The 12,539-nt window shown below is 53.2% G+C and overlaps 1 protein-coding gene across 2 annotated transcripts in view; it reads left to right on the top strand.

Annotated features, from left to right (window-relative positions):
• The window catches only part of C2H17orf75 (chromosome 2 C17orf75 homolog), a 98,418-nt gene that overhangs the window by 75,142 nt on the left and 10,737 nt on the right, over positions 1-12,539 (top strand). For both annotated transcript variants that reach the window (XM_069748731.1, XM_069748732.1), the window contains 2 exons: positions 5,483-5,608; positions 9,256-9,387. In XM_069748731.1, the coding sequence (XP_069604832.1) occupies positions 5,483-5,608; positions 9,256-9,387 (258 nt within the window). The remainder of the gene's footprint in view (positions 1-5,482; positions 5,609-9,255; positions 9,388-12,539) is intronic.

Raw genomic sequence — 12,539 nt, forward strand, 5'->3', positions numbered from 1 at the left:
GGAGCCTGACTGCCAGTCCTAATGCACTGGGACAGATGGAAACTCCACCCACTAGCCTGGTTGCCTGCAATGCTCTGAACACATGTAAATGTTGATTTCTCATGTAACCCCTGTTATGTTTATAATTACCTTGTACATATTTTCGTTTGTCTCATATTGTAACATCTTTATATGCCTTCTTTATAAACACTGCCTTCTTTAGGAGTAAAATATATAAATTACTAGCTTTCGTTCTTCCTGCTCTAAAACGTACCCTAAGTCTTCTGAAGGGAATTAGCTTCGGACTTGCTGATGGCAGCATACCTTTGTACTGGGTAATTGGGAGTCGTTGTAGCGACTGCGGCGTTGATAATTATTGTTCCTGCCTGAGTGGGAGTAGTTTATCGCATTGCTGCAGCGTGCCCAATAGCCAGTACATAGCAGGCAGCCTGTCTGGCGACTAACTACCCAGGGTGCAGTACCTAATCTGACCTGAGAGTAAGGGGGACGCCAGAGAGCTGCAAGTGTTAAGTGGAACTGTAAGCGGGATATACATAAATCCCTGCAGTTTGTGGTATATTGAAAAGCAGTGGGATACCTACAATAAGCCCCTGCTGTAAACTAAGAGGTCGATAGCCTTGTGGGTGTTTTTTCATCACATTGTGGAGTGGAGGGATAACTAAGATAAGCCCCCCTGCACATGTGATAGCTGTCTGTTGGCCTAAAGTCACCCCGACCCGTGACATAGGGGTGACGGTCACGGTGTGAATCATGACACCTTTATAAACACTTAAAAGCCTAACTTTTGTTTATTGTTAATTCTAATTTACTGAGATAATGACTTTTGGGTTTTCATTGGCTGTAAGCCATAATCATCAACATTAGCAGAAATAAACACATGAAATAGATCACTCTGTGTGTAGTGACTATAGAATATACGAGATTCACTTTTTGTATTGAAGAACTGAAATAAATTCACTTTTTGATGATATTTTAATTTAGTGAGAAGCCCCTGTATAGTCAGTGGATGTCTGTACTGACATGTCTGCTGTGCCGTGTGTCTGTGCCAACGTGTCTGCTGTGCCGTGTGTTTGTGCCAACGTGTCTGCTGTGCCATGTCTGTGCTGACGTGTCTGCTGTGCTGACGTGTCTGCTGTGCCATGTGTCTGCTGTGCCGTGTGTCTGTGCTGATGTGTCTGCTGTGCCGTGTCTGTACTGACATGTCTGCTGTGCCGTGTGTCTGTGCTGACGTGCCTGCTGTGCCATGTGTCTGTGCTGACGTGTCTGCTGTGCCGTGTGTCTGTGCTGACGTGTCTGCTGTGCCGTGTGTCTGTGCTGACATGTCTGCTGTGCCGTATGTCTGTGCTGGCGTGTCTGCTGTGCCGTGTGTCTTCTGTGCTGACATGTCTGCTGTGCCGTGTCTGTACCGACGTGTCTGCTGTGCCGTGTGTCTGTGTCGACTTATCTTCTGTAGTATGAGTCTGTGCCTACTTACCTGTTGTGCTGACGTCGCTGCTGTGTCTGTGCCATCGTGTCTGCTGTGCCGTCGTGTCTGCTGTGCCGTCGTGTCTGCTGTGCCGTCGTGTCTGCTGTGCCGTCGTGTCTGCTGTGCCGACGTGTCTGCTGTGCCGACGTGTCTGCTGTGCCGACGTGTCTGCTGTGCCGACGTGTCTGCTGTGCCGACGTGTCTGCTGTGCCGACGTGTCTGCTGGGCCGACGTGTCTGCTGGGCCGACGTGTCTGCTGTGCCGACGTGTCTGCTGTGCCGTGTGTCTGTGCCGACGTGTCTGCTGTGCCGTGTGTCTGTGCCGACGTGTCTGCTGTGCCGTGTGTCTGTGCCGACGTGTCTGCTGTGCCGTGTGTCTGTGCCGACGTGTCTGCTGTGCCGTGTGTCTGTGCCGACGTGTCTGCTGTGCCGTATGTCTGTGCTGGCGTGTCTGCTGTGCCGTGTGTCTTCTGTGCTGACGTGTCTGCTGTGCCGTGTCTGTACCGACGTGTCTGCTGTGCCGTGTGTCTGTGTCGACTTATCTTCTGTAGTATGAGTCTGTGCCTACTTACCTGTTGTGCTGACGTCGCTGCTGTGTCTGTGCCGTCGTGTCTGCTGTGCCGTCGTGTCTGCTGTGCCGTCGTGTCTGCTGTGCCGTCGTGTCTGCTGTGCCGTCGTGTCTGCTGTGCCGTCGTGTCTGCTGTGCCGTCGTGTCTGCTGTGCCGTCGTGTCTGCTGTGCCGTCGTGTCTGCTGTGCCGTCGTGTCTGCTGTGCCGTCGTGTCTGCTGTGCCGTCGTGTCTGCTGTGCCGTCGTGTCTGCTGTGCCGTCGTGTCTGCTGTGCCGTCGTGTCTGCTGTGCCGTCGTGTCTGCTGTGCCGTCGTGTCTGCTGTGCCGTCGTGTCTGCTGTGCCGACGTGTCTGCTGTGCCGACGTGTCTGCTGTGCCGTGTCTGTGCCAACATGTCTGCTGTGCCGTGTGTCAGTGCAGATGTATCTGATGTGCCGTATGTCTGTGGCGATGTATCTTCTGTATTATGAGTCTGTGCCTACTTACCTGTTGTGCCGTCGTGTCTGCTGTGCCGTGTCTGTGCCAACGTGTCTGCTGTGCGTCTGTGCCGACGTGCGTCTGGGCCGACGTGCGTCTGGGCCGACGTGCCTTCTGTAGTATCAGTCTGTGCCTACTTACCTGTTGTGCTGACGTCGCTGCTGTGTCTGTGCCGTCGTGTCTGCTGTGCCGTGTGTCTGTGACGACTTACGGTATCTTCTGTAGTATGAGTCTGTGCCTACTTACCTGTTGTGCTGACATCGCTGCTGTGTCTGTGCCGTCATGTTTGCTGTGCCGTCGTGTTTGCTGTGCCGTCGTGTCTGCTGTGCCGTCGTGTCTGCTGTGCCGTCGTGTCTGCTGTGCCGTCGTGTCTGCTGTGCCGTCGTGTCTGCTGTGCCGACGTGTCTGCTGTGCCGACGTGTCTGCTGTGCCGACGTGTCTGCTGTGCCGGCGTGTCTGCTGTGCCGGCGTGTCTGCTGTGCCGTGTCTGTGCCAATGCGTTTGCTGTGCTGTGTCTGTGCTGACATGTCTGCTGTGCCGTGTCTGTGCCAATGTGTCTGCAGTGCTGTCTGTGCCAACATGTCTGCTGAGAAAGCATTACTGTACAAAGATGCACACCATCAAATGAATGAATATAAAAAATGACACAGGCCGATTTTATTAACAGATCAAAACACACAACATAGACAATAAAAACATAATTAAAAACATGTAGACATCATCAAGAACACACAGGAAACAAATATAATGACTCAGTATAATAAAGTAACCCAAGAAAAAACCTAATGGCTCATGGGGTGTTGCGCAGAGATATAGTAACAATAGGACGGTGCAAAAAATAGCTCACACGGCCGCAATTACGTCAACAAGCAAGCGAGCGATAGCGGGCACAGAGAACTATCCAAACAGAATCACTAAGCAGCAACGAGCCAAAGAGGCAAACGAATAGGTCACCTATACATAATAGTATAACTGAGACACACAGTATAAACAGGAGAGACCTCCCATATAAGTACCACCTGGTGACGTGATGCCCCACGCGTATCGCCCGGCGGACCAGGCTTCGTCAGGGGAGATCAGTGCAGACGTATCTGATGTGCCGTGTGTCTGTGCAGACGTATCTGATGTGCCGTGTGTCTGTGGCGATGTATCATCTGTATTATGAGTCTGTGCCTACTTACTTGTTGTGCTGTCGTGTCTGCTGTGCCATGTCTGGGCCGACGTGTCTGTGCCGACATATCTTCTGTAGTATCAGTCTGTGCATACTTACCTGTTGTGCTGATGTCGCTGCTGTGTCTGTGCCGCCGTGTCTGCTGTGCCACCGTGTCTGCTGTGCCACTGTGTCTGCTGTGCCACTGTCTGCTGTTCCACTGTGTCTGCTGTGCCACCGTGTCTGTGACGACGTATCTTCTGTAGTATCAGTCTGTGCCTACTTACCTGTTGTGCTGACGTCGCTGCTGTGTCTGTGCCAGTGTCGCTGCTGTCTGCTGTGCCGTCGTCTGTGACGACGTACCTTCCGTAGTATCAGTCTGTGCCTACTTACCTGTTGTGCTGACGTCGCTGCTGTCTGTGCCAGTGTCGCTAAAGTGCCGTCGTGTCTGTGCAGACGCCTTTGCCATTTGTTTCTCTGTGCCGTGTCTGTGCGGACCCCTCTACCTTCTGTCTCTCTGTGCCATGTGTCTCTGTGCTGACGCCTCTGCCGTGTGTGTCTCTGTGCCACGTGTCTCTGTGCTGACGCCTCTGCCGTGTGTGTCTCTGTGCGGACCACTCTACCGTCTGTCTCTCTCTGTGCCATGTGTCTCTGTGCTGACGCCTCTGCCGTGTTTCTCTCTCTGTGCCACGTGTCTCTGTGCTGACGCCTCTGCCGTGTGTGTCTCTCTGTGCTGACGCCTCTGCCGTGTGTGTCTCTCTGTGCCACGTGTCTCTGTGCTGACGCCTCTGCCTTGTGTGTCTCTCTGTGCCACGTGTCTCTATGCTGACGCCTCTGCCGTGTGTGTCTCTGTGTGGACCCCTCTACCTTCTGTCTCTCTGTGCCATGTGTCTCTGTGCTGACGCCTCTGCCGTGTCTCTCTGTGCCACGTGTCTCTATGCTGACGCCTCTGCCGTGTGTGTCTCTGTGCGGACCCCTCTACCTTCTGTCTCTCTGTGCCATGTGTCTCTGTGCTGACGCCTCTGCCGTGTGTGTCTCTCTGTGCCACGTGTCTCTGTGCTGACGCCTCTGCCGTGTGTGTCTCTCTGTGCAGACCCCTCTACCGTCTGTCTCTCTCTGTACCACGTGTCTCTGTGCTGACGCCTCTGCCGTGTGTGTCTCTGTTCGGACCTCTCTACCTTCTGTCTCTCTGTGCCATGTGTCTCTGTGCTGACGCCTCTGCCGTGTGTATCTCTCTGTGCCACGTGTCTCTGTGCTGACGCCTCTGCCGTGTGTCTCTCTGTGCCACGTGTCTCTGTGCTGACGCCTCTGCCATGTGTCTCTCTGTGCCACGTGTCTCTGTGCTGACGCCTCTGCCATGTGTGTCTCTCTGTGCCACGTGTCTCTGTGCTGACGCCTCTGCCGTGTGTGTCTCTGTGCGGACCCCTCTACCTTCTGTCTCTCTGTGCCATGTGTCTCTGCTGACGCCTCTGCCATGTGTGTCTCTCTGTGCCACGTGTCTCTGTGCTGACGCCTCTGCCGTGTGTGTCTCTCTGTGCAGACCCCTCTACCGTCTCTCTGTACCACGTGTCTCTGTGCTGACGCCTCTGCCGTGTGTGTCTCTGCGGACCCCTCTACCTTCTGTCTCTCTGTGCCATGTGTCTCTGTGCTGACGCCTCTGCCGTGTGTGTCTCTGTGCCACGTGTCTCTGTGCCACGTGTCTCTGTGCTGACGCCTCTGCCGTGTGTGTCTCTCTGCGCCGGTGTCTCGACCATCAGTCTCCCTCTCTGTATTGACCCCTCTGCCTTGTCCCTGTGCTGACGCCTCTGCCGTGTCTCTGCACAGCCTGTCTCTGCTGGACACAAACCTCTCTGCTGAGGCTGAGCCAGAGCTAAGGAGCTTCATCGCCAGGCGCTTGTCCCGCGGAGCCATGTTTGAGGGGATGGGCAACGTGGCATCTGTGGACCTGGGGTAAGTGGCTGATGACGTGGCACCCCCCCCGTACTCACCACACTAATGGTGCACTCCCGGTGTTAGATAAGTGTAAATGCAGTGTAGAGCATGGTGGAGAGAGAGGTCTCCGTCTACCATAGACCCCAGTGTACAGTGCAGCAGAGCTGAAGCCACAGGGTCCTGATGTAGCAGGGAAGCCGGGGAGTCAGGGTTATTACTGCAGTCACTTGCTGTGATAACTGAGGGTCCGCACAGTGCAGCTCTGAGTGAAGCAGCCCCCCAACTGCCACACCACCATCCCCCTACACATGGGGACGCTCCACATGTACAAAGGGCAGTATCGGAGGGAGAGGTGCCACCATCCCCCCTACACACGGGGACGCGCCTCATGTACAAAGGGCAGTATCGGAGGGAGAGGTATCACCATCCCCCTACACACGGGGACGCTCCTCATGTACAAAGGGCAGTATCGGAGGGAGAGGTACCACCATCCCCCTACACATGGGGACGCTCCTCATATACAAAGGGCAGTATCGGAGGGAGAGGTACCACCATCCCCCAATACACACGGGGACGCTCCTCATGTACATAGGGCAGTATCGGAGGGAGAGGTACCACCATCCCCCTACACACGGGGACGCTCCACATGTACAGAGGGCAGTATCGGAGGGAGAGGTACCACCATCCCCCTACACACGGGGACGCTCCTCATGTACAGAGGGCAGTATCGGAGGGAGAGGTACCACCATCCCCCCTACACACGGGGACCCTCCTCATGTACAGAGGGCAGTATCGGAGGGAGAGGTACCACCATCCCCCTACACACGGGGACGCTCCACATGTACAGAGGGCAGTATCGGAGGGAGAGGTACCACCATCCCCCTACACACGGGGACGCTCCACATGTACAAAGGGCAGTATCGGAGGGAGAGGTATCACCATCCCCCCTACACACGGGGACGCTCCACATATACAGAGGGCAGTATCGGAGGGAGAGGTACCACCATCCCCCCTACACACGGGGACACTCCTCATGTGCAGAGGGCAGTATCGGAGGGAGAGGTACCACCATCCCCCAATACACGGGGACGCTCCTCATGTACAAAGGGCAGTATCGGAGGGAGAGGTACCACCATCCCCCCTACACACGGGGACGCTCCGCATGTACAAAGGGCAGTATCCGAGGGAGAGGTACCACCATCCCCCTACACACGGGCATGATCTGCATGTGCAGAGGGCAGTATCAGGGGAGAGGCGCCACCATACCCCCTACACACCGGAATGCTCCACATGTGCAGAGGGCAGTATTGGGTGAGAGGCGCCACCATCCCCCCTACACGGGGACGCTCCACATGTGCAGATGGCAGTATCGGGGGAGAGTTATCACCATCCCTACACACGGGGACGCTCCTCATGTACGAAGGGCAGTATCGGAGGGAGAGGTACCACCATCCCCCTACACATGGGGACGCTCCTCATGTACAAAGGGCAGTATCGGAGGGAGAGGTACCACCATCCCCCAATACACACGGGGACGCTCCTCATGTACAGAGGGCAGTATCGGAGGGAGAGGTACCACCTTCCCCCTACACACGGGGACGCTCCACATGTACAGAGGGCAGTATCGGAGGGAGAGGTACCACCATCCCCCTACACACGGGGACGCTCCTCATGTACAGAGGGCAGTATCGGAGGGAGAGGTACCACCATCCCCCCTACACACGGGGACACTCCTCATGTACAGAGGGCAGTATCGGAGGGAGAGGTACCACCATCCCCCTACACACGGGGACGCTCCACATGTACAGAGGGCAGTATCGGAGGGAGAGGTACCACCATCCCCCTACACACGGCGACGCTCCACATGTACAGAGGGCAGTATCGGAGGGAGAGGTACCACCATCCCCCAATACACGGGGACGCTCCTCATGTACAGAGGGCAGTATCGGAGGGAGAGGTACCACCATCCCCCCTACACACGGGGACGCTCCGCATGTACAAAGGGCGGTATCCGAGGGAGAGGTACCACCATCCCCCTACACACGGGCATGATCTGCATGTGCAGAGGGCAGTATCAGGGGAGAGGCGCCACCATACCCCCTACACACCGGAATGCTCCACATGTGCAGAGGGCAGTATTGGGTGAGAGGCGCCACCATCCCCCCTACATGGGGACGCTCCACATGTGCAGATGGCAGTATCGGGGGAGAGGTATCACCATCCCTCTACATACGGGGCACACTGCATGTGCAAAGGGCAGTATCTGGGGGAGAGGTACCACCATTCCCCTACACACGGGGGCGCTTCGCATGTGCCAAGGGCAGTATCGGGGAGAGGCACCACCATCCCTCTACACATAGGGGTGTCACGGTTCACGGAGAGGATACCTTTTTCATCCCCACCACTCACCAATTTGTCATGAACCAGGGTTGTTTGGATGCCCCTGGTTCCTTTCGGAAGGGTATTTATCCATATCCCACTTCCCAATTCCAGTTTGGAACTTGCAGCTTTCTGGCGCCCCGTTACCCTCAGGTGAGACAGGGTTCTGCACCTTGGATAATTAGTCGCCAGAAAGGCTGCCTTTCTTTGTACTGGCTAATGGGCACACTGCAGCGAGGGCGATATAACTACTCCCACTCAGACGGTAACAATAATCATCAACGCCGCCGTCGCTACAAAGCCTCCCAAACGCACAGAACAAATTCCGCTGCTACCAGCTCCGATTTCTTAATTAATAACGGGTCCAGAGCCAACCAAAATTAGTAGCGTAATTCACTTCAGAGGACGTGACAGTTCGTTATAGAGCAAGGAGAAACAAAGCTAGTAATTTTATATATTTTACTCCAAAAAAGGTAGGCAGTGTTTACAGAAGTATAAAAAGATATTATAAAGAAGACAAGTATCTTATGCACAGTACAATTACAAATAAAATGGGATTAAAGTTGAAAAAAACACATTGCGTTCAGAAAATTTCATCTCATGGCTGACCATGTTCTCAGGGGACACATCAAGATGCATTACACCTCTCTATCACAGCTAGACCACGAACAAAAGACTCTGAAGACTGATGTCTCACTCAATTATCTCCCTGCCCAGAACCAAGGCACTCCCCCTGTGGTGACCTCACTCAGAGGCTGAATCCTCCCCTTTCTTAGAGTTATGACAAACCATTTCTTTACATAGCTCGCTGTATGAACCTTGTATATTAATGACACCATGATCAGGATGTTCACCACGTCAGGGGGGTTCTTTTAAGTGTACACACGGCGTAGATACATGACCCGCTTACAGAGAAATCCGCTCCTTGCAACTCGTTAGTTTTAGCTCCTAGCGGTTTCAGTGAGATATAGATCTCTCGGTGGACATCCGGAATATATAATCCTTATATCCTTATATGGTCGACTTGGGACTGGTGCCAATGGGACTGGTGGCGTTGTACTAGGGACGTGGGACTGGCGGTTATAGACTGGATACATTGGACTGGTGGTGTGGGATGTTGGATTCTGGACTGGTGGTGTTGGACTGAGGGCATTGGACTGGCAGCGTGGGACTGGGGGGTGTTGGGTCACCAGTAGCCCGCCAGTCCCCAATCAGTCTCGTGACCTCTGGAGCCTTCCCTCTCCAGAGGACTTGGACCCTGATGTCTCTCATTTTCCTTTCTCCAGGCCTCCGGAGTTCACACTGGGCTGTTATTACTGTCTCATACAAGGTAAACCAGAAGACCACCCTGAGCTTCTGCCACCCGCCCCCAAGCACATAGTCTGCTTCCTGGGGGGCAGCGAGAAAGGCCTGGACCTATATCCTTCATCTGGCTGTACCCTGTGTTATCACAGGTCAGGATGACTGCACAGGGACCATGATGAGCTCCGGACCCTCGCTATAAGCTGGGACCCCCACATGACACTCTCTAACCCTCTGTGTAGACAGCACATTTTACACTAAAGCTCTGCAGATCCTGAGTAAGCAGGAGGTGCTGGGAGATGTGAGAAATGTCATCCGCACAGTGATAGAGAGTGTACAGTCCTCCCAGCAGCTGCTTGTCGCCATGTCCCCCTCCTCCGGATCAGAGCCGCCGATCCCGCGCCATTAGGGTGATGACTAGTGCAGCTGCTTGTGTGGCCATGTCCCCCTCCTCCGGATCAGAGCCGCCGCCGCTCCGCTCCCGCACCATTAGGGTGATGACTAGTGCAGCTCCTTGTGTCGCCATGTCCCCCTCCTCCGGATCAGGGCTGCCGCTCCCTCACCATTAGGGTGATAGGGTGATGACTAGTGCAGCTCCTTGTGTGGCCATGTCCCCCTCCTCCGGATCAGAGCCGCTCCGCTCCCACACCATTAGGGTGATGACTAGTGCAGCTCCTTGTGTGGCCATGTCCCCCTCCTCTGGATCAGAGCCGCCGCCGCTCCCGCACCATTAGGGTGATGACTAGTGCAGCTGCTTGTGTGGCCATGTCCCCCTCTGTCACGATTCACACCGTGACTGTCACCCCTACGTCACAGATCGGGGTGACTTTAGGCCAACAGACGGCTATCACATGTGCAGGGGGCTTATCTTAGTTATCCCTCCACTCCACAATGTGATGAAACAACACCCACAAGGCTATTGACCTCTTAGTTTACAGCAGGGGCTTATTCTAGGTATCCCACTGCTCTGCAATATACCACGAACTGCAGGGATTTATGTATATCCCGCTTACAGTTCCACTTAACATTTGCAGCTCTCTGGCGCCCCCCTTACCCTCAGGTCAGATTAGGTACTGCACCTGGGGTAATTAGTCGCCAGAAAGGCTGCCTGCTATGTACTGGCTATTGGGCACGCTGCAGCGACGCGATAAACTACTCCCACTCAGGCAGGAACAATAATTATCAACGCCGCTGTCGCTACGACTCCCAACTACCCAGAGCAAGGTATGCTGCCACCAGCTTCGATTAAACGGGTCCGAAGCTAACCCAAAACAGTAGCGTAATTCCCTTCAGAAGACTTAGTTTCGTTCTTCCTGCTCTAAAACATATCCTATTACCGTATATACCCGAGTATAAGCCGACCCCCCCTAATTTTGCCACAAACTGGGAAAACTTAATGACTCAAGTATAAGCCTAGGGTGGGAAATGCAGCAGCTACTGGTAAATTTCAAAAGTACAAATAGATACCAATAAAAGTAAAATTAATTGAGAAATCAGTAGGTTAGGTGTTTTTGAATATCCATATTGAATCGGGAGCCTCATATAATGCTCCATAAAGTTTGATGGGCCCCATTAGATGCTCCATATTAAAATATGCCCCATATAATGCTGCACAAGTTTTATGGCCCCATAAGATGCTCCATACAGTCACTTGCCCCATATAATGCTGCACAAGTGTTATGGCCTCAAAAGATGCTCCGTACAGTCACTGCCCCATATAATGCTGCGCAATCGTTATGGCCCCATAAGATGCTCCATACAGTCAATTGCCCCATATAATGCTGCGCAATCGTTATGGCCTCATAAGATGCTCCGTACAGTCACTTGCCCCATATAATGCTGCACAAGTGTTATGGCCTCATAAGATGCTCCGTACAGTCACTGCCCCATATAATGCTGCGCAATCGTTATGGCCCCATAAGATGCTCCGTACAGTCACTTGCCCCTTATAGTGCTGCACAAGTGTTATTGCCCCATAAGATGCTCCGTACAGTCACTTGCCCCATATAGTGCTGCACAAGTGTTATGGCCTCATAAGATGCTCCGTACAGTCACTGCCCCATATAATGCTGCGCAATCGTTATGGCCCCATAAGATGCTCCGTACAGTCACTTGCCCCATTATAATGCTGCACAAGTGTTATGGCCCCATAAGATGCTCCGTACAGTCACTTGCCCCATATAATGCTGCACAAGTGTTTTGGCCTCATAAGATGCTCCGTACAGTCACTGCCCCATATAATGCTGCGCAATCGTTATGGCCCCATAAGATGCTCCATACAGTCACTTGCCCCATATGCTGTGGCTGCGATTAAAAAAAAAAAAAAAATCACATACTCACCTCTCCTCGCTCAGGACCCCTGCACTTTCAATATTCATCTACACCTTGTTCGGCTATTCGGGTGCGGCTCCATCCTCAGCACTGATGTTCAGGCAGAGGGCGCGAACTGACCTGAACGTCACAGCCAGAGGACGCTGATGACAGAGCCGCAGCGGAACGAGGAGAGGTGAATATCGCTCAGCGCTCCCCTCCCCGTATATTTACCTGCTCCTGGCGCGGTGCAGTCCCTGCTTCTCCCAACGCTGCATATTCTTCCTGTATTGAGCGGTCTCAGTTAACGCTCATTACAGTAATGAATATGCGGCTCCACCCCTATGGGAGGTGGAGCCGCACATTCATTACTGTAATGAGCGGTACCATGTGACCGCTCAGCACAGGAAGAAGCAGGGACCACGCCTTCCTCTGGATCAACATGTTAGAACATGTTAGGTTAGGCTATGGGTTGAACTAGATGGACTTATAGTCTTCCTTCAACCTTAATAACTATGTAACTATGAGTATAATTAGACAGTCCCCGCTCCCCCTCCCCTGCTAACCCCTGGGTATGACTCGAGTATAAGCCGAGAGGGGGCTGAAAATCTCGGCTTATACTCGAGTATATACGGTAATTTAAATATTTTACTCTGAAAGATTAGGCAGTGTTTATCAAAAGGTATATAAAGATGTTACAATATGAGACAATTGAAAAATATGTACAAAGGTAATTATAAAATAACAGGGGTTAAATGAGAAATTAACACTTACATGTGTTCAGGTCATTTCAGGCAAAACCAGGCTAGTGGGCGGAGCTCCACATTTCCCAGTTCATCAGGGCTGGCAGTAAGAGCTCCTCAGGTAAGACTAAGGCTACTTTCACACTTGCGTCGGTATGGGGCCGTCACCATGCATCGGCCCGACGCAAACTGCGAAAAAAAAGAACAACGGGGGC

Source organism: Ranitomeya imitator, chromosome 2, assembly GCF_032444005.1.
Source record: "Ranitomeya imitator isolate aRanImi1 chromosome 2, aRanImi1.pri, whole genome shotgun sequence".
Taxonomy (NCBI): domain Eukaryota; kingdom Metazoa; phylum Chordata; class Amphibia; order Anura; family Dendrobatidae; genus Ranitomeya; species Ranitomeya imitator.